We start from the raw sequence: 27,661 nt of genomic DNA on the forward strand, positions 1-27,661 counted from the left end.
GAGATGGGGTGACACTCATCATAATTTGGCTCTCTACACAACATACAGCAGTTCGATATCGGCAAATTGTCATCCGATAGGCTCTATATTATTCTTAAAATAACTTTGGTAGTCTTGAAACTTTGTGATCTTCCATGTTCGTGCCGTGATACTTGTACATACTCCCAAAGATAGAAGGATGAAATACTGAATCCAAGGTAATAAATATCCCTTTAGGCATAACGATCTACCGAAATATAGATGTTTATCACATCATTTACAATTAACAAAACGACACATTGTATCTGAAAACAATTTTATTGCTGTAAGAAATAATTTCTCCACATAACTATATGGCCATGGTTCATTACAAAGTATTCTACGCATACTTTTAATCGCAAACAACGCCAGTCAAATGTGAATAAGTGACAGATATGTGATAATGAACTTGTTTATACTAAGAGCTTTCTTTCTAAAGTCCTGTTTTCAGTTAGGAATGTAATTGCATATGTAATATGAATACATGTTATTACATATCTGTACCTGGTTAAGAAGCTGTCCTCATATATATATATTCTCTGTTGACGGGTGATATATTGTTCATTTGTCATTTCCAACCCCCTCCCCCTATTCTCGGTTACAATGTGACACAATCTGATTAATACCACTCCTTATATCACCAATACATATACTACAAACATTTATATGTTCAAGGGTATATACTTTGTATTTTCGATAAGCTTAGTGTGTCCAAACTATTTGTGGATACTGCAAACCAACTGATTTTCGTGTGTGATTTAGATTCGTGGGTGAGGAGGAATCGCCAAAATTAATCGCTGTGAACATGTTCCAAACCTACGCACAATAGAACCAATTGAGTTTCAAACGCGAAACTAAATCGTCATGAAAAAGTCGTTAGACATTTAATTTCAGTCGTCATGAAAAAGTCGTTAGGCACGAAATTCAGTCGTCGCGAAAATAAATAATTTGAGTTGTTTTTCCACTGGGCTAATAATTGCACTTTTACTGTACGTATTCGTAGAGAAGCGGTTCGGGGGTCAGTCAAACAGAAAAACAAACGATTTCTTCCTGTATAACGATAGTAAAGGGAAAGGGGAGAGCACTCTAATACAATGTACACCGTAACGGTGAAAAGTAAAAACTACGAACTAATACAGTGTATATCCACACATACATAAAATGTATAAAGTAAATCATAATAATGATAAAAAATTTTGATGGATGAGGCGAGTTGGTAAAAAGATTAATTTTGATTAACAATATTTTGTTTCTCACAATAAATAATGATAGTCATTGATGATGCTTAAGAGAGTAGTTTTGGTCTCCGTCTAAAACCAGACACAGTTTATCCAATGCAGTATCACAATATCACTTGGTGATGGCAGATTTGTACAAGTTCCTCAGAGGAGACGTTCCAGTGGATAGGTTATTGATCGCATGACAAATTAATGAATATCCTGTATATATCCAATCCATGTCCTTTCATAGTGTTAATTCAATAAGACAGATCTCCAAAAGTAAACGAGACATTATATTATATAATATAGACACAGTACGGACTGGTTAAGCGGCCATGGCAGTTTCAAACTCGGAGTGTTTCTTTCCCTCGGATAAGCAGGTGACTGGGATCAGGGGATGGTTGCTCTTCATCAGGTAGTTCTGTTGATAAAAAGATAATTCTTTGAGTTATTACGTTACCATCTGTCACAAGTATTTAGAGACTGATCAGGTAATACTGTATTATTTGATACAGTGTAAGCACCATCATTAACAGCATTGAATTATAAGATGGCTGACGATGACCTCAGTTGATACATTTGTAAGATAAAAACCTTTGCACCGGTATCACTAATTGACTTCATCGGATAATTTGTCTAGGCATTTGCGCTAAAATAAGTACATCCATAGTAATACAAACCAATGTGTTTACGGCTGTCAATCATGTAAAAAATAATAAATTAAATGATACAATTTGAAGAAACTAAAAAAAATCTGTACAAGCACTTATGTTGTCTTTTATATTCAATAGAAAAATATTGATTTAATAAATTATTATTTAAAAAAAAAAAACCAATGTCTGACTCGGGGCCATATGTGGGATTGTAGTTTGGTTACTGTAGTATTATTCAAGCATGTGTTCAAGAAGAGTGTACTATTCCGTGTTTGTGTGCAGCCCCTATCAAACATACTCCAATTTCCATCCCCACCAAAAAAGTTTCGAACCCTTATAATCCATCAGTCAACCGTAGGCCTACTTATGCTTCATACTTACGTGTGCATACGTCATGGCATTCCTTTTCTCGGCCAAAGTACTTCCTTTTCCGATCCATACATACAAACTGGCTGATGTGTCGAAAATAAACACGTCCTATAAAAACAAAGAATGTATGGCATATCAACCAATCACGAGATCTGTGACATACTGTAAGTAGCCAATCACTGGGATTACCACAATACATCTTTAAGTATGCATTCGATAAGTTATATTTATCATTTTTTCTCTATTTAAATTTGCTATTGTAATGACACATACTATTGATACAAATAAGTGAAACATATGTACAGTAAGCCAATTTTCTCTTTTGGCTCCTAAATTCTGTATCAAAACATGTCAGAGATGAGCTTTCGCGAAACCGAAATTAAAGAGAATATTCTTTAACTATCAGTTTTGTATTTATTTTTCACCTGGAAATAAACTTTCGCTAAATTCGGAAAATAAAACAGGATGCGAAATAAAGTTGGGTGACCTCGACACTCCAGGGATTACTATCACTGTCGGTATATCCTATCCCAGAACATTTCATAGCAAAGCTGTGCGCAACAACAGATGATACAGGAAGTTCGGTACATTGTATTACTTTGAAGTTGAGCGTCGCTCTCTGTAAATTTTCAAAGAAATGCTGTGTTGGCGCAGATATGTGATATGTGTCTTTACTTTTACTACGAAATAGTCCACGATAGTGATAGTAACTCATGAAGTATTGAGGGTGTGGCTAGGGAACGAACTTCGAACATCTAGTTTACTAGCTAAAGAGAATGTAACCTAGAGGTATATCGCGGCTATAGTATACAGTTACATAAGACTACTTACATTGGTATCCAAGTCTCCCTTATTGATACCGTTACCCGCCTTCTCCAGCTTCATGTCCAATTTCCCAGAGGCGTCGGACACCCTGTAATAACACATTGCATAGTTACAGATAATTGGTCGGACACCCTGTAATAACCCATTGTATAGTTACAGATAATTGGTCAGACACCCTGTAATAACACATTGTATAGTTACAGATAATTGGTCGGACACCCTGTAATAACACATTGTATAATTACATGTTATTGGTCGGACACCCTGTTATAACACATTGTATAATTTCAGATTATTGGTCGGACACCCTGTAATAACACATTGTATAATTTCAGATGATTGGTCGGACACCCTGTAATAACACATTGTATGTTCAGATGATTGGTCGGACACCCTGTAATAACACATTGTATAATTTCAGATGATTGGTCGGACACCCTGTAATAACACATTGTATAATTTCAGATGATTGGTCGGACACCCTGTAATAACACATTATATAGTCACAGATGATTGGTCGGACACCCTGTAATAACACATTGTATAATTTCAGATGATTGGTCGGACACCCTGTAATAACACATTATATAGTCACAGATGATTGGTCGGACACCCTGTAATAACACATTGTATAATTTCAGATGATTGGTCGAACACCCTGTAATAACACATTATATAGTCACAGATGATTGGTCGGACACTCTGTAATAACACATTGTATAATTTCACATTATTGGTTATTACAAATGGGACAATGCTCATGGCAAATACATCACTAATATCCACCTTAAAATTGAGTTAAAACAGCATGGTCATTATGCGTTAGTTATACAGTTGTTCTTCAACAATGGCAGAATCACTATCCAATTGGTGTATGTTATGTTACAAATGTTAGTTAGAGAGGTACACCATATAATATTCGTCTATTTGAAATTTCAGTATTTATCACTGATGTTTGGGTCACCATTCCACTGTTTCATACTTTCAGTATTTGTCAGTGATGTTAAGGTCACCACTCCACTGTTACATCCTTTCAGTATTTGTCAGTGATGTTAAGGTCACCACTCCACTGTTTCATCCTTTCAGTATTTGTCAGTGATGTAAGGGTCACCACTCCACTGTTTCACCTTTTTAGTATTTGTCAGTGATGTTAGGGTCACCACTCCACTGTGTCGACATTTCAGTATTTGTCAGTGATGTTAGGGTCACCACTCCACTGTTTCATCCTTTCAGTATTTGTCAGTGATGTAAGGGTCACCACTCCACTGTTTCACCTTTTTAGTATTTGTCAGTGATGTTAAGGTCACCACTCCACTGTTTCATCCTTTCAGTATTTGTCAGTGATGTTAGGGTCACCACTCCACTGTTTCATCCTTTCAGTATTTGTCAGTGATGTTAGGGTCACCACTCCACTGTTTCATCCTTTCAGTATTTGTCAGTGATGTTAGGGTCACCACTCCACTGTGTCGACATTTCAGTATTTGTCAGTGATGTTAGGGTCACCACTCCACTGTGTCGACATTTCAGTATTTGTCAGTGATGTTAGGGTCACCACTCCACTGTTTCATCCTTTCAGTATTTGTCAGTGATGTTAGGGTCACCACTCCACTGTTTCATCCTTTCAGTATTTGTCAGTGATGTTAGGGTCACCACTCCACTGTGTCGACATTTCAGTATTTGTCAGTGATGTTAGGGTCACCACTCCACTGTGTCGACATTTCAGTATTTGTCAGTGATGTTAGGGTCACCACTCCACTGTTTCATCCTTTCAGTATTTGTCAGTGATGTTAGGGTCACCACTCCACTGTATCGACATTTCAGTATTTGTCAGTGATGTTAGGGTCACCACTCCACTGTGTCGACATTTCAGTATTTGTCAGTGATGTTAGGGTCACCACTCCACTGTGTCGACATTTCAGTATTTGTCAGTGATGTTAGGGTCACCACTCCACTGTGTCGACATTTCAGTATTTGTCAGTGATGTAAGTATCGCAACTAGCTGTTTTGTCCTATTGTTATACATTAACCAAAAGCGAACAATATCAATCGAAATAGATGTTTTATAAAATGTACTGTGAACCACTTCAATTTGAATTTTCAGTAAAATATCTTATTTACCTGTACAATTTCTTCTCTTCGTTTAGTGATTGTTGAATAGAAGATTGTGAAAAGTCCTCTTGTTCCCCGCCATCCAAGTTTCGAAGGAATTCGTGCTGAATATAGAAAAAAATATACCTTCCGTTATGTCTAGCAACGAAATAATTATGTAAACAAATAATTGTGCTTAATTTAGAAGAAATTCCAATCTGTGAAAAACCTTTTCTTTCCATAAGCACCAGGAAATTCCAGCTTAAAATTTCTCTTTTTAGGGTTGAGGTAAGGTTCGATAGTTATAGAAGAAGCTAAAATGCAGAAGACACTTAACTTTTCATAAGTACCGGAATTTACCGTTCCAAATTTTCTCTTTTAAAGAGGGAAGGGGGTATAATGATGGAAAGAGGTGCGACTCAACAGAAAATAACTGATGTAGGCTTCTGGTAGGATATCCGGCATGTTAGTGACCAACGAGAAACAATATGTTTAGGGGGATTGTTCAGTCTCAATTTAGAAATTAGAGTAGAGAGTGTTTCTATGCTATAACATCTTACATCTTCCTCCAAGTCGTACTCCTCCAGGACCTCCGCTTTAGCCTTTCCGAACCGTTGACCCTTCAGGTCTGCTAAATACCGAGCAGCCTAGAAAAGTAAAATGCAATTGTATATTATGAAGGACAAATTAATATCAAAAAAAAGTAAAATGGCATACCACGTGAAAATGTAGATTCGGTGTTATCAGTCTTTTATAAACTACATAATGAAGATCAATCCATGTATGATTTCCATAATTTTGCTAATAATCACAAAGAATATCTAATTATAAGTCCACAAAACGACCAGCACCACATACACCAATACAGTATTATAGTATGTTGGTTTTCAAAGTTGCTATAATCCTGGTGAATACTGGATGTTTTAATAAGATTTTAATAAGATATTTTATGGACGCAGGCAAGTAACATGCCTCTATGTCCATATCTCATACAATGAAATACAATGAAATAATATCCATGATGTACAATTAGTAATTAAGTGATATCAATTATTAAATATAGTTAGTTAATTGGCACGTCCGTGTTCCCTTTATAGCTCCCCAAGTGGTTGTATTTAAGTTCCAAATTAGCCCAGTGCTTGTCTAGACTTATCTCGAAGTCTCTTAATGTTGTTGAGTTTATGATATTTTCTGGTAAACTGTTACACATATCGACAGTTCTAAATCCAAAGGAATATTTCCGTATCTAACTTGCAATGTTTCTTATTTAATTTTTGTGAATGACAAATGCCCTTTCGTTTGCACTACATCTATAGCCCCTCCTGCCATTCTGTTGTCTATCACATGTAATGTTAGTAATATTATTAATATTTGTCTACTTTCATTGTCCCGTTTTACTGTTCGCATCATATTATGTAATCGTGTTCGTTTTGTGTGTCTTGATAAAGGAGAAGATCGCCTCGAAAATTTGGCAATTGTTTTTGTCCACACGGTTGGAATTACTTCTTTGTCCCATATTTACCATTTGAAGTAATTTGTATCCAACAGATTTACGTATGATTGGATCCCATGTCATCTGGAAAATCATGTTGATATTACTTCTTTAACCCTTAATATCTGGTATATTATTGATGTGCTTTCAGTTACATTATACATAGCACCTACCGCGTTCTTCTCGTCCTTGTTGGATCCTGTACCATTCCATTGGTAAATCATCGTACCAAGGTCCATGATGTAAACATCTCCGGAGTCAAGTCTCTTCTTCTGGCGGGGAATCTGTCATATATACATCATGTTAGGATTCAATGCTGTAATAGGTACTATTGAAAGACATAAACCATGGCGCGAGTCATCATTTCAACATTTTAAAGACCGTGTAATTTTTGTGACTCTCGCTCATCCTAAAGATGAAATATTCATGTAAGGTCTAACTGACGTCAGACAGACTGTTATCATATACTTACCTCAGTTACCACGACTTTATGACGATCTCCACAGAAATGGAACAATTTGGGGGTATATTCAGTCGGTTTCACGTGATTGAATCCAGATTCTGCTCCGCCATTGATATATCTAAAACAAAAACCATCACGTGTATGTTGAGCAAACAAATACCGGAGATTTTCCTAGTCGTAGTACTCCAAATATGTATGTCATAGTTGACCTACAGTGTCATATAGGTCATATGACAAACGATAGTTGACCTACACAGTCATATAGGTCATATGACAAACGATAGTTGACCTATATAATCTCAGATCTGTGATACAAACGTGTGTTACATTGTAAACCCTGTTTAGTATCAGTTCTTTATCCGTGACATTTAACTTTTGGTTTTGTGTATAGTGTTGGGTACTCACGTTATTGTTTTGAAATACGACCGGAACAATGACGACTCGTTCCCCTGAACTTCTCGATGTTGTATGGGTTTATCGTCCAGTAGAGTATCTAACTCCACAGTCTTGTAGGCTGCCGTCCCGTACTCATCCTAACAACGGGACATACATCTCAAAAGTGAATCTGCTCAAACGAATCCTCAAATTGTTTCCACCACACAAATGTAAGGGCTAGTAGCAAAATGTAAACCTGAATATTTTCTCGTTTTCATATTTTCTCACGTTCATATTTTGGCTGCGTCAGCTTTTAACTGTTCATGATGTGTTTATTTTTGCGCTGTGTAGTTCGCGTAAGGACATTGTCTCGGTGATACGTCCCATATAAATCCGCATTATTTTACTTTAAAACTGGATTCGCAGCGGTTACCTTGCTGCAATTCTATCCATTTTTATTGTTATACAGTGCTATTTATGAAATAAATCTATTCGTTTTTGATGCTAAGAAAGTTTACTTCGACATACCTGTGTACTGTACTTGCCGATCCAGAAATGAACATCGTAAAGAAGTTCTTCTCCGCCATCTTCTTTAAATGTCTGAAATATAAATACATGGCCTGTTGTTATTGTGTCCTAATAAGACTTCATTAAAACATAGGCATGTTGAACGATTATAATATGATACGTTTTAGCCTGAAGACCACATCATTGTCTGTCGACATATATTTAGAGCTACAATATTGCAGATAGACGACACGTTTGTGTGTGGTTGAGAAGGTAGAGAAACTGTTATATTTTAGGGACAAAAGAAGCTACGTGTACTTAAGAATGTGAATACGTAATCTATGACCTTATCTTAACAAGGATATCGTCTGTAATACTGTATGGCGGTGCTGATTTCTGTAATCGCTCGGCTATGATAATCTTTAGCATGTTTTAGTGTAGAGTATCAACGTTATATGCTCGCTGTAGTTTTACATGTATACGAGAAACGAACGCATAAATTTATTTGATAAGGCTAGATTGTTACCATAGTAACATAATACAATGGATTGACACACATTTAACGGAGGCATTGGGCAAGAGGCAGAGGAGGGGCGGAGGTACGGGATGGGGACAAAGGGAGGGGCGGGAATGCTACAGGTAAAAAGACTATAAATATTACTTACATTCAGTATAATGTAAGAGTCTCCATCGTAGAACTTGCCGTAATCCTCTTTCGGCCAATGAGTTACCTTGAATTTCTGTAGTACAAAAGAGTGTTACCTTTCTAATACTTTTAGATATGAACTGTTTTTACAACAATGATCGTGTTCGTCTAAAGTACTAGATACTGAGAACGTGTTTGACTTTGACCTTATACTTAAAGTTTGGCTTTCATATGCATTTGCGTTTTATTCTTATTCTTCTATTTTACATCGACAACGATTTGGGAATGGCCCCAAGAATGCTTAATTATAAGTCTAAGATCTCGTTCTCTGAATTCTGAAAATGCTCATTACCAAAGAATTATTCTTTTTGGAAAAAAAGTTTTGATAAATATTTATACATCAATGTATGATTTATCTACCGACACATGACCTAGATTATGCTGTCTATAGCACCTACCACAATCCTCCAGATCTGTAGCCCTACTTTCTCCCCAGCTTTTTTCCAGGCAGGCTCGCTTTCAGCGGACTCCTCTGTACGTACAAGGTAACGATAACGTTATTATAAATATTACCCCACCATATCAGGTATAATATAGAGGTCACGTAGGTAACAATCACATTATTATAAATATTACCCCACCATATGAGGTATAATATGGAGGTCACGTAGATAACAATGACATTATTATAAATATTACCCCACCATATAAGGTATAATATGGAGGTCACGTAGGTAACAATCACATTATTATAAATATTACCCCACCATATAAGGTATAATATAGAGGTCACGTAGGTAACAATCACATTATTATAAATATTACCCCACCATATAAGGTATAATATAGAGGTCATGTAGATAACAATGACATTATTATAAATATTACCTCACCATATCAGGTATAATATGGAGGTCACGTAGATAACAATGACATTATTATAAATATTACCCCACCATATAAGGTATAATATAGAGGTCACGTAGATAACAATGACATTATTATAAATATTACCCCACCATATAAGGTATAATATAGAGGTCACGTAGGTAACAATGACATTATTATAAATATTACCCCACCATATAAGGTATAATATAGAGGTCACGTAGGTAACAATGACATTATTATAAATACTACCTCACCATATCAGGTATAATATGGAGGTCACGTAGGTAACAATGACATTATTATAAGTATTACTTCACCATATAAGGTATAATATAGAGATCACGTAGGTAACAATAACATTATTATAAATACTACCTCACCATATCAGGTATAATATGGAGGTCACGTAGATAACAATGACATTATTATAAATACTACCTCACCATATAAGGTATAATATGGAGGTCACGTAGATAACAATGACATTATTATAAATACTACCTCACCATATAAGGTATAATATAGAGGTCACGTAGGTAACAATGACATTATTATAAATACTACCTCACCATATCAGGTATAATATGGAGGTCTCGTAGATAACAATGACATTATTATAAATATTACCCCACCATATAAGGTATAATATAGAGGTCATGTAGATAACAATGACATTATTATAAATATTACCTCACCATATAAGGTATAATATAGAGGTCCGTACGTAGGTAACAATGACATATTATAAATATTATCACCATATAAGGTATATATACACTAACAATGACATATAAGTACCTCACATATAAGTATAGAGGTCACGTAGGTAACAACCACATTATTATTATAAATATTACCTCACCATATAAGGTATAATATGGAGGTCACGTAGGTAACAATGACATTATTATAAATATTACCTCACCATATAAGGTATAATATAGAGGTCACGTAGGTAACAATGACATTATTATAAATATTACCTCACCATATAAGGTATAATATAGAGGTCATGTAGGTAACAATAACATTATTATAAATATTACCCCACCATATAAGGTATAATATGGAGGTCAAGTAGGTAACAATGACATTATTATAAAATTACCCCACCATATAAGGTATAATATGGAGGTCACGTAGGTAACAATGACATTATTATAAATACTACCTCACCATATAAGGTATAATATGGAGGTCACGTAGATAACAATGACATTATTATAAATATTACCTCACCATATAAGGTATAATATGGAGGTCACGTAGATAACAATAACATTATTATAAATATTACCTCACCATATAAGGTATAATATAGAGGTCACGTAGGTAACAATGACATTATTATAAATATTACCTCACCATATAAGGTATAATATGGAGGTCACGTAGATAACAATGACATTATTATAAATATTACCTCACCATATAAGGTATAATATGGAGGTCACGTAGATAACAATGACATTATTAAAAATATTACCTCACCATATAAGGTATAATATAGAGGTCACGTAGGTAACAATGACATTATTATAAATATTACCTCACCATATAAGGTATAATATAGAGGTCACGTAGGTAACAATGACATTATTATAAATATTACCTCACCATATAAGGTATAATATAGAGGTCACGTAGGTAACAATGACATTATTATAAATATTACCTCACCATATCAGGTATAATATGGAGGTCACGTAGATAACAATGACATTATTATAAATATTACCCCACCATATAAGGTATAATATGGAGGTCACGTAGATAACAATGACATTATTATAAATACTACCTCACCATATCAGGTATAATATGGAGGTCACGTAGGTTACAATGACATTATTATAAATATTACCCCACCATATAAGGTATAATATAGAGGTCACGTAGGTAACAATGACATTATTATAAATACTACCTCACCATATCAGGTATAATATGGAGGTCACGTAGGTAACAATGACATTATTATAAATACTACCTCACCATATAAGGTATAATATGGAGGTCACGTAGATAACAATGACATTATTATAAATATTACCCCACCATATAAGGTATAATATAGAGGTCTTGTAGATAACAATGACATTATTATAAATATTACCTCACCATATAAGGTATAATATAGAGGTCACGTAGGTAACAATGACATTATTATAAATACTACCTCACCATATCAGGTATAATATGGAGGTCACGTAGATAACAATGACATTATTATAAATATTACCCCACCATATAAGGTATAATATGGAGGTCACGTAGATAACAATGACATTATTATAAATACTACCTCACCATATCAGGTATAATATGGAGGTCACGTAGATAACAATGACATTATTATAAATATTACCCCACCATATAAGGTATAATATAGAGGTCATGTAGGTAACAATAACATTATTATAAATATTACCTCACCATATAAGGTATAATATAGAGGTCACGTAGGTAACAATGACATTATTATAAATATTACCTCACCATATAAGGTATAATATAGAGGTCACGTAGGTAACAATGACATTATTATAAATACTACCTCACCATATCAGGTATAATATGGAGGTCACGTAGATAACAATGACATTATTATAAATACTACCTCACCATATAAGGTATAATATGGAGGTCACGTAGGTAACAATCACATTATTATAAATATTACCTCACCATATCAGGTATAATATGAAGGTCACGTAGATAACAATGACATTATTATAAATACTACCTCACCATATCAGGTATAATATGGAGGTCACGTAGATAACAATGACATTATTATAAATACTACCTCACCATATAAGGTATAATATGGAGGTCACGTAGATAACAATGACATTATTATAAATACTACCTCACCATATAAGGTATAATATGGAGGTCACGTAGATAACAATGACATTATTATAAATACTACCTCACCATATAAGGTATAATATGGAGGTCACGTAGGTAACAATGACATTATTATAAATACTACCTCACCATATAAGGTATAATATAGAGGTCACGTAGGTAACAATGACATTATTATAAATATTACCTCACCATATAAGGTATAATATAGAGATCACGTAGATAACAATGACATTATTATAAATATTACCCCACCATATAAGGTATAATATGGAGGTCACGTAGGTAACAATGACATTATTATAAATATTACCCCACCATATAAGGTATAATATAGAGGTCATGTAGGTAACAATCACATTATTATAAATATTACCCCACCATATAAGGTATAATATAGAGGTCATGTAGATAACAATGACATTATTATAAATATTACCTCACCATATAAGGTATACTATAGAGGTCACGTAGGTAACAATGACATTATTATAAATATTACCTCACCATATAAGGTATAATATAGAGGTCACGTAGGTAACAATGACATTATTATAAATATTACCTCACCATATAAGGTATAATATGGAGGTCACGTAGGTAACAACCACGTTATTATAAATATTACCCCACCATATAAGGTATACTATAGAGGTCACGTAGGTAACAATGACATTATTATAAATATTACCTCACCATATAAGGTATAATATGGAGGTCACGTAGGTAACAACCACGTTATCATAAATATTACCCCACCATATAAGGTATACTATAGAGGTCACGTAGGTAACAATGACATTATTATAAATATTACCCCACCATATAAGGTATAATATAGAGGTCACGTAGGTAACAATCACATTATTATAAATATTACCCCACCATATAAGGTATAATATAGAGGTCATGTAGATAACAATGACATTATTATAAATATTACCTCACCATATAAGGTATAATATAGAGGTCACGTAGGTAACAATGACATTATTATAAATACTACCTCACCATATCAGGTATAATATGGAGGTCACGTAGATAACAATGACATTATTATAAATATTACCCCACCATATAAGGTATAATATGGAGGTCACGTAGGTAACAATCACGTTATTATAAATATTACCTCACCATATAAGGTATAATATAGAGGTCATGTAGATAACAATGACATTATTATAAATATTACCCCACCATATAAGGTATAATATAGAGGTCACGTAGGTAACAAATATCTGTTTTGATGAGAGTGGGTTTTCGGTATTATATTTGTATTACAAATTACTAATTGTAAAACTTTTATTTTAATATTCGGCGAGGAAAGCATCTTTTCGTACGCAAATTGTCATTGACAATAAATGTCTCATTTTAGTTCATATTTTAAAGGAACTATATAACTTATAAGTATGTCAACCTATATGCCACAGGATGTGAGTTATATCCGGATGGAGGGAGAATTAGATCTTCCTTCCTCATCTATATTAAATAAAGATATTAACAGAAGATGTTCTGTCCGTAAGTAATGACCCACAGTGATCTTCCCGACCGGACCTGGCACAAGTGGTCAGTAATCTTGGTGGTCTACAAATCATTATAAACCTTCTTTATTTAGATAAATGACCACATCAAATAACATAGTGTAAACATGTTAGACATGGTCACCTACTACATATAACAAATAAAATATTCGACCAAATACTTCCTTAACACGGTAGACATGGTCACCTACTACATATAATAAATAAAATATTCGACCAAATACTTCCTTAACACGGTAGACATGGTCACCTACTACATATAACAAATAAAATATTCAACTAAATACTTCCTTAACACGGTAGACATGGTCACCTAATACATATAACAAATAAAATATTCAACTAAATACTTCCTTAACACGGTAGACATGGTCACCCAATACATATAACAAATAAAATATTCGACCAAATACTTCCTTAACACGGTAGACATGGTCACCCAATACATATAACAAATAAAATATTCGACCAAATACTTCCTTAACACGGTAGACATGGTCACCCAATACATATAACAAATAAAATATTCAACTAAATACTTCCTTAACATGGTAGACATGGTCACCCAATACATATAACAAATAAAATATTCAACCAAATACTTCCTTAACACGGTAGACATGGTCACATAATACATATAACAAATAAAATATTCAACCAAATACTTCCTTAACACGGTAGACATGGTCACCTACTACATATAACAAATAAAATATTCGACCAAATACTTCCTTAACACGGTAGACATGGTCACCTAATACATATAACAAATAAAATATTCAACTAAATACTTCCTTAACATGGTAGACATGGTCACCTACTACATATAACAAATAAAATATTCGACCAAATACTTCCTTAACATGGTAGACATGGTCACCTACTACATATAACAAATAAAATATTCAACTAAATACTTCCTTAACACGGTAGACATGGTCACCTAATGCATATAACAAATAAAATATTCAACCAAATACTTCCTTAACATGGTAGACATGGTCACCTACTACATATAACAAATAAAATATTCAACCAAATACTTCCTTAACACGGTAGACATGGTCACCTACTACATATAACAAATAAAATATTCAACCAAATACTTCCTTAACACGGTAGACATGGTCACCTAATGCATATAACAAATAAAATATTCAACTAAATACTTCCTTAACACGGTAGACATGGTCACCTAATGCATATAACAAATAAAATATTCAACTAAATACTTCCTTAACACGGTAGACATGGTCACCCAATACATATAACAAATAAAATATTCAACTGAATACTTCCTTAACACGGTAGACATGGTCACCTAATGCATATAACAAATAAAATATTCAACTGAATACTTCCTTAACACGGTAGACATGGTCACCTAATGCATATAACAAATAAAATATTCAACTAAATACTTCCTTAACACGGTAGACATGGTCACCTAATACATATAACAAATAAAATATTCAACTAAATACTTCCTTAACACGGTAGACATGGTCACCCAATACATATAACAAATAAAATATTCAACTAAATACTTCCTTAACATGGTAGACATGGTCACCTAATGCATATAACAAATAAAATATTCGACCAAATACTTCCTTAACATGGTAGACATGGTCACCTACTACATATAACAAATAAAATATTCGACCAAATACTTCCTTAACATGGTAGACATGGTCACCTACTACATATAACAAATAAAATATTCGACCAAATACTTCCTTAACATGGTAGACATGGTCACCTACTACATATAACAAATAAAATATTCGACCAAATACTTCCTTAACACGGTAGACATGGTCACTTAATGCATATAATAAATAAAATATTCGACCAAATACTTCCTTAACATGGTAGACATGGTCACCTACTACATATAACAAATAAAATATTCGACCAAATACTTCCTTAACACGGTAGACATGGTCACCTACTACATATAACAAATAAAATATTCGACCAAATACTTCCTTAACACGGTAGACATGGTCACCCAATACATATAACAAATAAAATATTCAACCAAATACTTCCTTAACACGGTAGACATGGTCACCTAATGCATATAATAAATAAAATATTCGACCAAATACTTCCTTAACATGGTAGACATGGTCACCTACTACATATAACAAATAAAATATTCAACTGAATACTTCCTTAACACGGTAGACATGGTCACCTACTACATATAACAAATAAAATATTCAACCAAATACTTCCTTAACACGGTAGACATGGTCACATAATACATATAACAAATAAAATATTCAACCAAACACTTCCTTAACACGGTAGACATGGTCACCTAATACATATATCATGTTTTTAAATACCAAACTCTAATTATGTATTGTGTACGTAGTTGGTCCCTTTCTAACTATAGCATTAACAGGAAATATGGGTAAATTGTCAAAAATGTATCCCTTTATCTACCCAATAAATCTCGTAATTACTTAAACTTGTGTCTAGAATTGTTTACTAGTGCTAAGCAGAAACTGACAACTTTATGGACAAAGACGCTTAACGTTGTATGACATGTGTTACCTGTATTACACGACGAGGATACCTGACAATGTTACCTTATTTTACGACGAGGATACCTGACAATGTTGCCTTATTTTACGACGTGGATACCTGACAATTTTACCTTATTTTACGACGAGGATACCTGACAATGTTACCTTATTTTACGACGAGGATACCTGACATTGTTACCTTATTTTACGACGTGGATACCTGACAATGTTACCTTATTTTACGACGAGGATACCTGACAATGTTACCTTATTTTACGACGTGGATACCTGACAATGTTACCTGTATTACACGACGAGGATACCTGACATTGTTACCTGTATTACACGACGAGGATACCTGACAATGTTACCTGTATTACACGACGAGCATACCTGACATTGTTACCTGTATTACACGACGTGGATACCTGACATTGTTACTTGTATTACACGACGTGGATACCTGACATTGTTACCTGTATTACAAGACGAGGATACCTGACAATGTTTCCTGTATTACACGACGAGGATACCTGACAATGTTACCTGTATTACACGACGAGGATACCTGACATTGTTACCTGTATTACACGACGAGGATACCTGACAATGTTACCTGTATTACACGACGAGGATACCTGACATTGTTACCTGTATTACACGACGAGGATACCTGACAATGTTACCTGTATTACACGACGTGGATACCTGACATTGTTACTTGTATTACACGACGTGGATACCTGACATTGTTACCTGTATTACACGACGTGGATACCTGACATTGTTATTTGTATTACACGACGTGGATACCTGACATTGTTACTTGTATTACACGACGAGGATACCTGACAATGTTACCTGTATTACACGACGAGGATACCTGACAATGTTACCTGTATTACACGACGTGGATACCTGACATTGTTACCTGTATTACACGACGAGGATACCTGACATTGTTACTTGTATTACACGACGAGGATACCTGACAATGTTACCTGTATTACACGACGAGGATACCTGACAATGTTACCTGTATTACACGACGAGGATACCTGACATTGTTACCTGTATTACACGACGAGCATACCTGACATTGTAACCTGTATTACACGACGTGGATACCTGACATTGTTACTTGTATTACACGACGTGGATACCTGACATTGTTACTTGTATTACACGACGAGGATACCTGACAATGTTACCTGTATTACACGACGAGGATACCTGACATTGTTACTTGTATTACACGACGAGGATACCTGACAATGTTACCTGTATTACGACGTGGATACCTGACATTGTTACCTGTATTACACGACGAGGATACCTGACATTGTTACCTGTATTACACGACGAGGATACCTGACAATGTTACCTGTATTACACGACGTGGATACCTGACATTGTTACTTGTATTACACGACGAGGATACCTGACATTGTTACTTGTATTACACGACGAGGATACCTGACAATGTTACCTGTATTACACGACGTGGATACCTGACATTGTTACCTGTATTACACGACGTGGATACCTGACATTGTTACTTGTATTACACGACGTGGATACCGTGGATACCTGACATTGTTACTTGTATTACACGACGAGGATACCTGACATTGTTACCTGTATTACACGACGAGGATACCTGACATTGTTACCTGTATTACACGACGTGGATACCTGACATTGTTACCTGTATTACACGACGAGGATACCTGACATTGTTACTTGTATTACACGACGAGGATACCTGACAATGTTACCTGTATTACACGACGAGGATACCTGACATTGTTACCTGTATTACACGACGTGGATACCTGACATTGTTACTTGTATTACACGACGTGGATACCTGACATTGTTACTTGTATTACACGACGAGGATACCTGACATTGTTACTTGTATTACACGACGAGGATACCTGACATTGTTACCTGTATTACACGACGTGGATACCTGACATTGTTACCTGTATTACACGACGAGGATACCTGACATTGTTACTTGTATTACACGACGAGGATACCTGACAATGTTACCTGTATTACGACGTGGATACCTGACATTGTTACTTGTATTACACGACGAGGATACCTGACAATGTTACTTGTATTACACGACGAGGATACCTGACATTGTTACCTGTATTACACGACGAGGATACCTGACAATGTTACCTGTATTACACGACGAGGATACCTGACAATGTTACCTGTATTACGACGTGGATACCTGACATTGTTACTTGTATTACACGACGTGGATACCTGACATTGTTACCTGTATTATACGACGAGGATACCTGACACTGTTACCTGTATTACACGACGAGGATACCTGACAATGTTACCTGTATTACACGACGAGGATACCTGACAATGTTACCTGTATTACACGACGAGGATACCTGACAATGTTACCTGTATTACACGACGAGGATACCTGACAATGTTACCTGTATTACTTACTTTTCACCTGTCTCTCCGTGTCCGAGCCAAACAGGGCGAGGTTAGAGTCCTTCCAGTCATACTGTTTCTGTTTAATCAGGCCTGGAATGTGTACCAATCCTAAATTAACACTTCTATCATTGCTCAACAACATTGATATTCAATATTAAACTGACTTTTAATGTTTATTTTGGATTTGAAGTGTACATTATGATTAACTTCATTTTCTTCATGAATAGTTTTCACCGTCGATAATGATAATTATGTCAAACAGACTGTTGGTGCAGGGGCGTGGGACAGGTTAATCACTTAATAGATAAATTACAATGACTTTTTTAAAAAGTACCTAATGTTTGTCAACATTATCAGATTGAGTATAAAGATGAATTTTTAAATGACGTCAAACTTTCAGCACTGTATGACTGCGTCAGGCATGTGTAATATTGTTTAGGTTGGGACAAACCATAAGGCTATTGTTATCATATATACATGTACTGTGTTCTTGTATGTGTTGGAGGTTGATACCAAATGTGCTGGATCATGGCGCAATACCTCCTAACACGCACGATTATGATTATAGTTTAGAAGTCCATGATGCCATTAACTTATTTAAATAATCCTTCAACGAAATATGGTATTGTACCGTAGCGTGAGTGATACAATGAATATTCTCATTTCTTTTACAAAATTTATTCAAACCTTTACTTAAGCTATATTTCACTCTTAAAATCCTTATGATAAGTACCTCAACAACATAGAAAAAGTGCATTTACTGCACTTTTTGTTGGGACCATTACCACACTGTTGATGAAGGTGTTCACTATCATGGCCTTGATTTTTACGCTGGAAATATGGATCGTAATACGTATCGTATTATAAGTTATATTGTATATTGATGCAGCCCTACTATGTAATCTATGAAACACAAGACTACATCCCCATACTGATCACTACCACATATCAGGATAGAAAGGCTGCGTCAACTGCCATTAATAACGCAATCAAATCCAGACTGTGTGATTGGATACCAGTATCACTATACATGTGTCATATGATACAAACATTTAAACCAGGAAATAATGTTTATGATTTAGGACTATTAGTTTCAAAATAATTTTAAATCAGATATTGTGTCCTGCTAATGAGGAAAGAAAGAAGTTAATTTGTGATGTGAATTCTTTATAATAACGAAGTCGTCAACATGTAGCATATATCATTTCTGTTCAGTTTACAATTGGCTTAAACTATACTGACAGTGACGGTCGACTGTTGTACTTGTTTACTTTACCAAGGGTCATTAAAGTATCGTACAATTTACTTGTCAATGACGGAATGTACTAAACATTTCCATGTGATGCCACATTTCACCTGTGTTCAAGTCGACTCTGTGTGTAGTACAACAATTATGTACGGTATGCTAATACACCTGTAATTTACTAAATATGCGGGTAAGATGAAGTCTTGCTTTGTTGACAGCTTTCGTTGTGTGTTTTTGTCGTAATTTGTATAATGTATTGTGTAGTTTTATCCTTTGATTTAGACATGGAATATTTTCGTAACGCGGAATTGAATCAATTAGGCTTACACATGGTATCGATTTGAAAACAATGCCCATTATACATGTTTTCCGTATTTGCAAGGTACGTGTATGCAAGATCATTTTCAGCTGAACGATATGTTCAATAGATAACAAATAAACACTTTGTGTGAATTATTAGGCCAGGCGACTGTAATCAGACATATTTGTACATTTCTGTCTGGTAAACGTTGAGCTAAGAGAATCTGACATCAGTCCTGATCGAACAGTTCATCCTCAATAAACCTATTGGTTTCTATTATACAAAAATGTATGTATGCAGATGATAATGTAACGTATTTAAAAGGATAAGGTATATCGAAGAATTCGGATTAGCAGCCATTCCAACATTTCAAATGTGCAATTATTTTGAAATATTGCCAAATTCATGTTTAGTTGTTTGCATGCTAAATGTACATGGTTCATTGAACCTAATACAAGACTTATTCTCCAATGCTTATATAAACATGATACACAATGTACAATGACTCTTGTTAAAATGGGGCCGACATTATTAGTCCTAAACATGTACACACTTAATATAAAGAAAAACAGTCTTACCTGACATTCTGATGATCTAAGTTCTCTTGGACTCCTAAACGTAGAAAATTCTGCAAATTAAGATGTTTTAAAAGAATTAGTTTTCGTTTCTAGTAACACTGTGTATAACTGTCACCGTATCCCGGATTACAGCACGCTCACCGCCTATAGCTTCCGTCTACCAGCGTATGTGAATAGTTTGTGTCCCGTATTAATGGAAGTTTAACTTCACAAGACACGGTCATCTGTCAATATCACGTGACCAATTTTGTTAATTATTTATGACGGATATCCACCGAAGGAAACATTACGCAATATACGCAGAAATTACCAATATTTGGTGTAAAATAGTCTGGATGAAATGACATCCCTGGACAGAAGAACGTGGTCAGATTCCATCCTTGTATTGCGCAATGTTGTGTTTGTCACGGATAGTTGATACCAGGTATATTTAATACGATGTATGTACCATGATATTATGGATGAGTACTTGATTATAATGTTAACATAATCACTATCAAATAATAGTAATAATTGATGTTCTTTTCTCTGTGTGTGGTGTTGGGGGGGGGATCCAGAAACAAAATAGTTTAAAATAATCCAAATACACGTATGACATGTTTTGCATATTATAAATTATGTTTTGCAGTTGACATTTTGATAAAAAAGGAACACTTTTAGTTAAATAACATTTAATTACAATACTGTCCCGCATCACCTGTATCTTATTTTGTTAAACTTTCCCCAGAATTAGCATTACCTCCCCTTGTGACACTGAAACTCTCCGCAGACAGACAATGATTATACATATCCACGACTCTGTGTAAAATCAGTCATACCTTTGATGTTTATTAGTCAGCTTTTATCAGTTGACCATTTACGTTCTGTTGGTTTAGGAAAGGTCAATTGCATAAGAGAATTAGACAGAGTATGACGCCTAGTAACGAAGCTCATTGGGGTATATACTGAAAAGTATCGTGATGTAATTGGGCGGTATCTATGTGTCAGCATTATCATTATCTGTTAACTTCGATGGCTTTAATACCCTATAGAATTAATACGAAATACCGTTCATGTTACATGTTTAGAATTTCAATACACATAAAAGTAAGAGCCTGAAGGCTGCTCTCATTACTGTATTGGATCGTTAACAAAAATAAGTGAATGTTGAAGTAAATATCTCGTGGTTTTGTTAGTTTTTGCTGCTTCACTTGATACACTGACGAGAGCCGTCAAGGAAACAAAGCCCGCACACCCTTCCGAAACGTCTGGTGATAGCCATACATGTCAGATTTCGAAGTCTTGGGCTTGTTTCCTTATAATGTATTCTCACACATACGTTACGAGTAATGTCATTTTGTTACACGAAAGACTTTAAATCCTAAGATTAATGATATCTCACACTTCCTGGTTTTAATCCCCGATATATACCTGGTGAGTGTACCCGGGCAGTCTGTCAAGTCTGTGATCGGAGAGACCAGTACGCCTAATACATTTGTATTGATCCATAATGAAGACGAACACATTGTGTTAGTATTATTTTGGACTGAAGAAGGCTCTATAGTGGCTGAAAATATATTCCATAGATATTTTTTTTATTTTACTTTTAATTTATTTTGGCCTTTTATTTCGGATTATTAATATACTAGCTATATACCGTTTTTCTTTCCTTAATTAAGTCCATAAATACGATGAACTAATTATAATCCTAATTGACGTCAGTATTATAAAGAACTTATTTTATCAGAAGTTTAAATAAAATCATAATTATGATCTTAAAATAAGTTATAAAATTTTGGTCGTTACAATGTTTTTATTTCAATGTTGGAATCAAAGATATTGACTTTGTGTGGATGTCCGAATGTTACTTTTCGAGGAGTTATTTCCGGAGAGTCCGAACATCGACCCATAGAAACCAATCTCTAGATCTTTTAAACATTTACAAAATATGATAAATGGAATTCAGCTGATATGCACAATTCGTTTATGACTTGTCAGTTCTCGACAGGTGAGATGTAAAACTTGTTTACGACTGGTCAGTTCTCGGACATGTGAGATGTAAACCTCGTTTTTGATTAGTCAGTTCTCGGACAGGTGAGCTAGTTAATTCACTGGTCAGTTATCGGAGAGGTGAGCTAGTTATGTAATCCATTGTCCTAGTCACGTGACGAAGCTAGTGAAACGGTTCTGATTCGCGTCAATCGTCTGCGACTAGGTCTCTGAATTAGTGAATCACTCCGGCTAGCTTTCGGAGGGTCCCGGGTTCGAATCCCGGTTTGACCGTAGATTTTTTTTTATTCTTACTACATTTGGTCTCTGTGACCAAATCCATTTCGAGCATAGATAGTGAGCTTAACAGGGAGATATCCGAACTGGGGTGTATATTGCGTCTTACGGGCAAACAGGGAAGAGTATAACGATTCTAGATCGGATCGATCGCCGGCTACAAGGTACATGTACAAATGTAGAGCACTCCGGGGTCCCAAGTTCGAACCCCAGTCTGATTGTGCTATTAGGACCAGTCTGTTCAAAGGTTTCATTAAGCTTTTATGACACAATGAAATAAACATTGGTCTATATGGGTTTTAAGGGAAGGCGAACAACGTGCAAATATTTTCGTAAAGTATTTTGGTATTCCAAGACTGCCGCTGGGTCAACTTCCTGTTTTTATATTTCTGTGTCTGATTTCAATGAAAATTGTATATATGGGTATTAAGGGATGCTGATCAATATGATAAAAAAATGAAATATTGTCGCTGGGTCACAATTCATTGAAAATTGGTTAAAGGGGGGAGGGGGGGTTAACTTAAAATTTTAAGGGATGCTATACAGTCATGATCACTGTCAAATCAATTCCTCTGAAACTAGCCTTGTATTAGGTGTGTACATTTTAGGAGACCATTAATTCCAATATAAAAGTACATTGAAATTTCTCCAAAGATGTTCATACACTGTGCAACTGCATTCTTGATTTGTTGCAGGTAGGGATGGGGGAGGGGTCGTTAGGGGGAATATGTGATGGTGTCCATTACAATGAGTACTTGTTAGATTTTTATTACAATTAGGCAGTGATAATGTATAACATTGCTGGACGCTCGACAACAATGACCACGTCTATATAACGATCCTATGTTTAAGACCGGATGATGACGAGAAGTTTGAACAACTCACATCCGCAAACAGAATCCCCATATCGATGCATTTAACTTCTCACTTATTACTTTAACACTTTAATCTATTTTTAGAAGATGAGGGCCTTGACCCGTATGAGCTCAGGCGTTTGGCTCTATAGACATTTTTTTCTCTATATATATGAATACTATGTTTTTCATTTCAAAATATTTTTATTAAATCATTAGATTTAATAGGGATTGGGCAGCAGGCTATGCCTATATAAGCCCTCTCCCTGTGGATACATACATGTACATCTCAAAATGATATATATAATATATGTAATTTTACGGACAATATTAAAATTAAATATATATTAAGGATACACTTGTAAGTAATACTATGATAACACTCCGATGTATACCTATGGTTTTGTTAATAGTTAAAATTTGGATACTGTATTGCCAGATAATTTAAAGTTGAAATTTATAATGGATTCATATCAGTTCAATATATACAGTTCCTTGAATTAAATCAGTTGATATTGATTTGAATTTAATTTGAATTTAGATCCCTCAATATCACTCCCACACAAGCCATTCCTAGTGACCGGGCAGTACTATAAAGTCCATAGTGTTACCACTGAGTACTGGTCCTAGTCAGGAATGTCCAGAGAAAGAGCCATACTGAGGGAGTATATTAAATCATATGCATATAAATTAATTATAACACTGGAGAAAATGGGTTTATACATAATGTAATATAAAAATATGAGTGTTATAAGGGTTTACCTATGATCTACTCCTGTCAAAGAACTTGGTACAGACAAAGGATAAAACTTTAATATTATATCTAGGTAATTCATTATAATAAAATGTAATATCAATAGTTTAATACAAATTTGAGAATCAAATGGTTGAGTTATAGTATGGATTTGAGAATATAGTAACAATGAATACCTGCGGAAAAAATAGTTGAATATATATATCCAAATCCTTCAATACTATTCATTCTTCATATTTTATGAAACAGTTAGATTATGTTTGTATAAGAAGTCATAAACATGTTAGTATTTATATAATATTTGATAGTACAATATGGATTATTTTGCTAAATTTTAATATATACTTGTATATCAATAGATCATACTATGTCACATTATTACATATATATATGTATATAGAGAGAGAAATGTCTATAGAGCCAAACGCCTGAGGAGCATCATAATGACATTGGACGAGAGTATTGGAGCTTCGGGCTATATACATGTATATAGCTAGATAGTTGATCAGTGATCACATACCTATTTGTTCCGATTACATTATAAGAAGTCAAAACACAAGTCATGTTGATGTGCTCAGAGTCCATTCCAATAAAGTATAACGTTTACCCTTAGTAAGAGTTGGGAATTGGAAGGTCTAAAACGATACGATACGTTTTGACAATACACCGAAACAATACACGATACGTATTGACGATACAATACACCTCTTTTTCAAATTCAGTTGACCATAGTGTTTTGAATATTATGACAATAAAAGACAATTTTGATAAAACATTCTATAATCTTGAAAAAATCTACCGAACATTTGATTTGGTTTATATCATCTGTGTTAATTAATTTCTGTCAATTCGTGTTCTTAGTTATGAAAAGACATTTCTAATCAATCTAAGTGACACAGATGCATTCAACACTTCCTTTTGATTGAAATGCTCTTACTTGAATGATGTTTTAGAATGATTTTTTTTTTGGAATTTCCTATTTCTATAACAAAAGCAGAAGGTTGGATTGTTAAAACGATACAGTGATATACAGCATGTTTGCGTATCGATATTCGATATGCTGCTGAAAACCGATACGAATCGGTATATCGATACATTGATCCAGCCCTAGTAAGAGTCAGATATGTAATGGTTGCACTATCAATATTTCTTGAGGTAAAGTTCTTGCAATATTTCGGAATTCGGCACGGAAACTGGCGTATTTTTCACTGGTTGATTGTGTAATGTTTTTTCAGAAGAGAGTTGACTTATGGAGGTGAGTATGTCCCCAGTACCGTACTCCGCCGATAGGTTGTTGACATATTCTAGTTTGTCCTGTAAAGACCTTAATAGAGTATACTAAAGATAACAGACTACATTAACAGTATTGAATTCTTGCCAGGGGAAATAAACATAACGATTCACATTTATACTAAACATACAATGGACGATTACTGGTCTCTATGTATTGATCGAGACCAGCAGTAATACGGTTTTATATGTTCAGGTACACAACGCACTTGGGAGGCCACAACCGGGAAACACACGTGTGATCATAGCTACACGTGTAATTTTAACCACACGTGTAATCATAGCTACACGAGTAATTATAACCACACATGTAATCATTATCACAAGTGTAAATTTGGCGACACGTGTAAATTGAGCCACATATTGCGAAGTACACGTATGATGGGAGATGGAATTTCATTGTGAATATCATTATGTTGCAAGGACATTAGTTGGTCAGCCATTAGAGATAGAGCATGACATTTGTAATGATCATGTAGTGATATTTCGAAATATCAGCATCATGTGATTGAAATCTGATCTTAAACTTTCCTGGAATAATATTTCACGTACCGACGAATCCTCTAGTCCCAAGGTACATTATGTAGCTAATAAGTTTGTGTTTAATGAAATGACATGACTTCATATAATTATGATAAGTTCCTGTGTAACTTCATAATGAATGTCGTAAAATCAGCGAAGCATAACGAGGTAAAGCGGAGAAACAAATAAACAGGTTAATCAAATGCATTATATCTCAATATCAGCTATTTATATACCCACCATCATAGTTAGGTATCTTAAGGAACTAGTTATGACTAGATTTTAACAATGGAAGGTTATATGTGTACGTAGTGTCTAAACTAATCTTTATAAAACGAAAGTTCGAGAATGAGTAAACAACTAGCCCCTCCCTTCCCACCCCCCCACCCCCCCCCCCACCCCCATTCGTCCTTCCCCTAAACTAAATACAGTATCGAAAGATCTAACCCTAGTTCTTTGATTTTGATTTTAATATAACACGAGAAAGCATGTCCAAATGTATACAAAACGCGACCTATATAAGGTTAGATTCGATATGTAGCACAACTCGCGATCGGTATGACGTAGTCACCGGAATACGGGTGTTCTTGTACAAAATGATAAAGTGATGCATTTATTATTTAAAGTGGACATACATTTATAATACATTGATAAACAGAGTGGTAAATGCACAAGTACAAGGAAGTAAAATAGGATATAAAGAACAGACTTACCCCACCTGGTTAACAAGTGTCCTTTTCCACAATGTGAAAGGAATCGTGTGTACACCACTTAAATCACGAGAAATCGGGTCACGGACTCCGGGTATTTCTAAATACAGCACGGATATCAAAACACAGCATACAATGTCGTCACACACTTCTCCTCA

At 34.8% G+C, this 27,661-nt stretch overlaps 1 protein-coding gene across 2 annotated transcripts; it reads right to left on the reverse strand.

Moving 5' to 3' along the window:
- Positions 1-278: 278 nt before the first annotated feature.
- Positions 279-27,650, reverse strand: LOC138335831 (gelsolin-like protein 2). Of its 2 annotated transcripts, none has more exons than XM_069284979.1 (14): positions 27,507-27,650; positions 21,109-21,158; positions 18,993-19,073; positions 9,115-9,188; positions 8,676-8,750; positions 8,032-8,103; positions 7,534-7,661; positions 7,138-7,246; positions 6,839-6,949; positions 5,734-5,820; positions 5,204-5,298; positions 3,092-3,173; positions 2,273-2,368; positions 279-1,659 (listed from the first exon to the last, which is right to left on the reverse strand). In XM_069284979.1, exons 2-14 carry the CDS (start codon positions 21,113-21,115, stop codon positions 1,564-1,566), a joined length of 1,113 nt encoding a protein of 370 aa, XP_069141080.1. In that variant the 5' UTR covers positions 21,116-21,158; positions 27,507-27,650; the 3' UTR covers positions 279-1,563. The 2 variants fall into 2 exon arrangements, with proteins under 2 accessions (XP_069141080.1, XP_069141082.1); XM_069284981.1 differs by having other exon boundaries at positions 27,512-27,597.
- Positions 27,651-27,661: the final 11 nt, after the last annotated feature.

This window comes from Argopecten irradians, chromosome 12 (assembly GCF_041381155.1).
Source record: "Argopecten irradians isolate NY chromosome 12, Ai_NY, whole genome shotgun sequence".
Taxonomy (NCBI): Eukaryota; Metazoa; Mollusca; class Bivalvia; order Pectinida; family Pectinidae; genus Argopecten; species Argopecten irradians.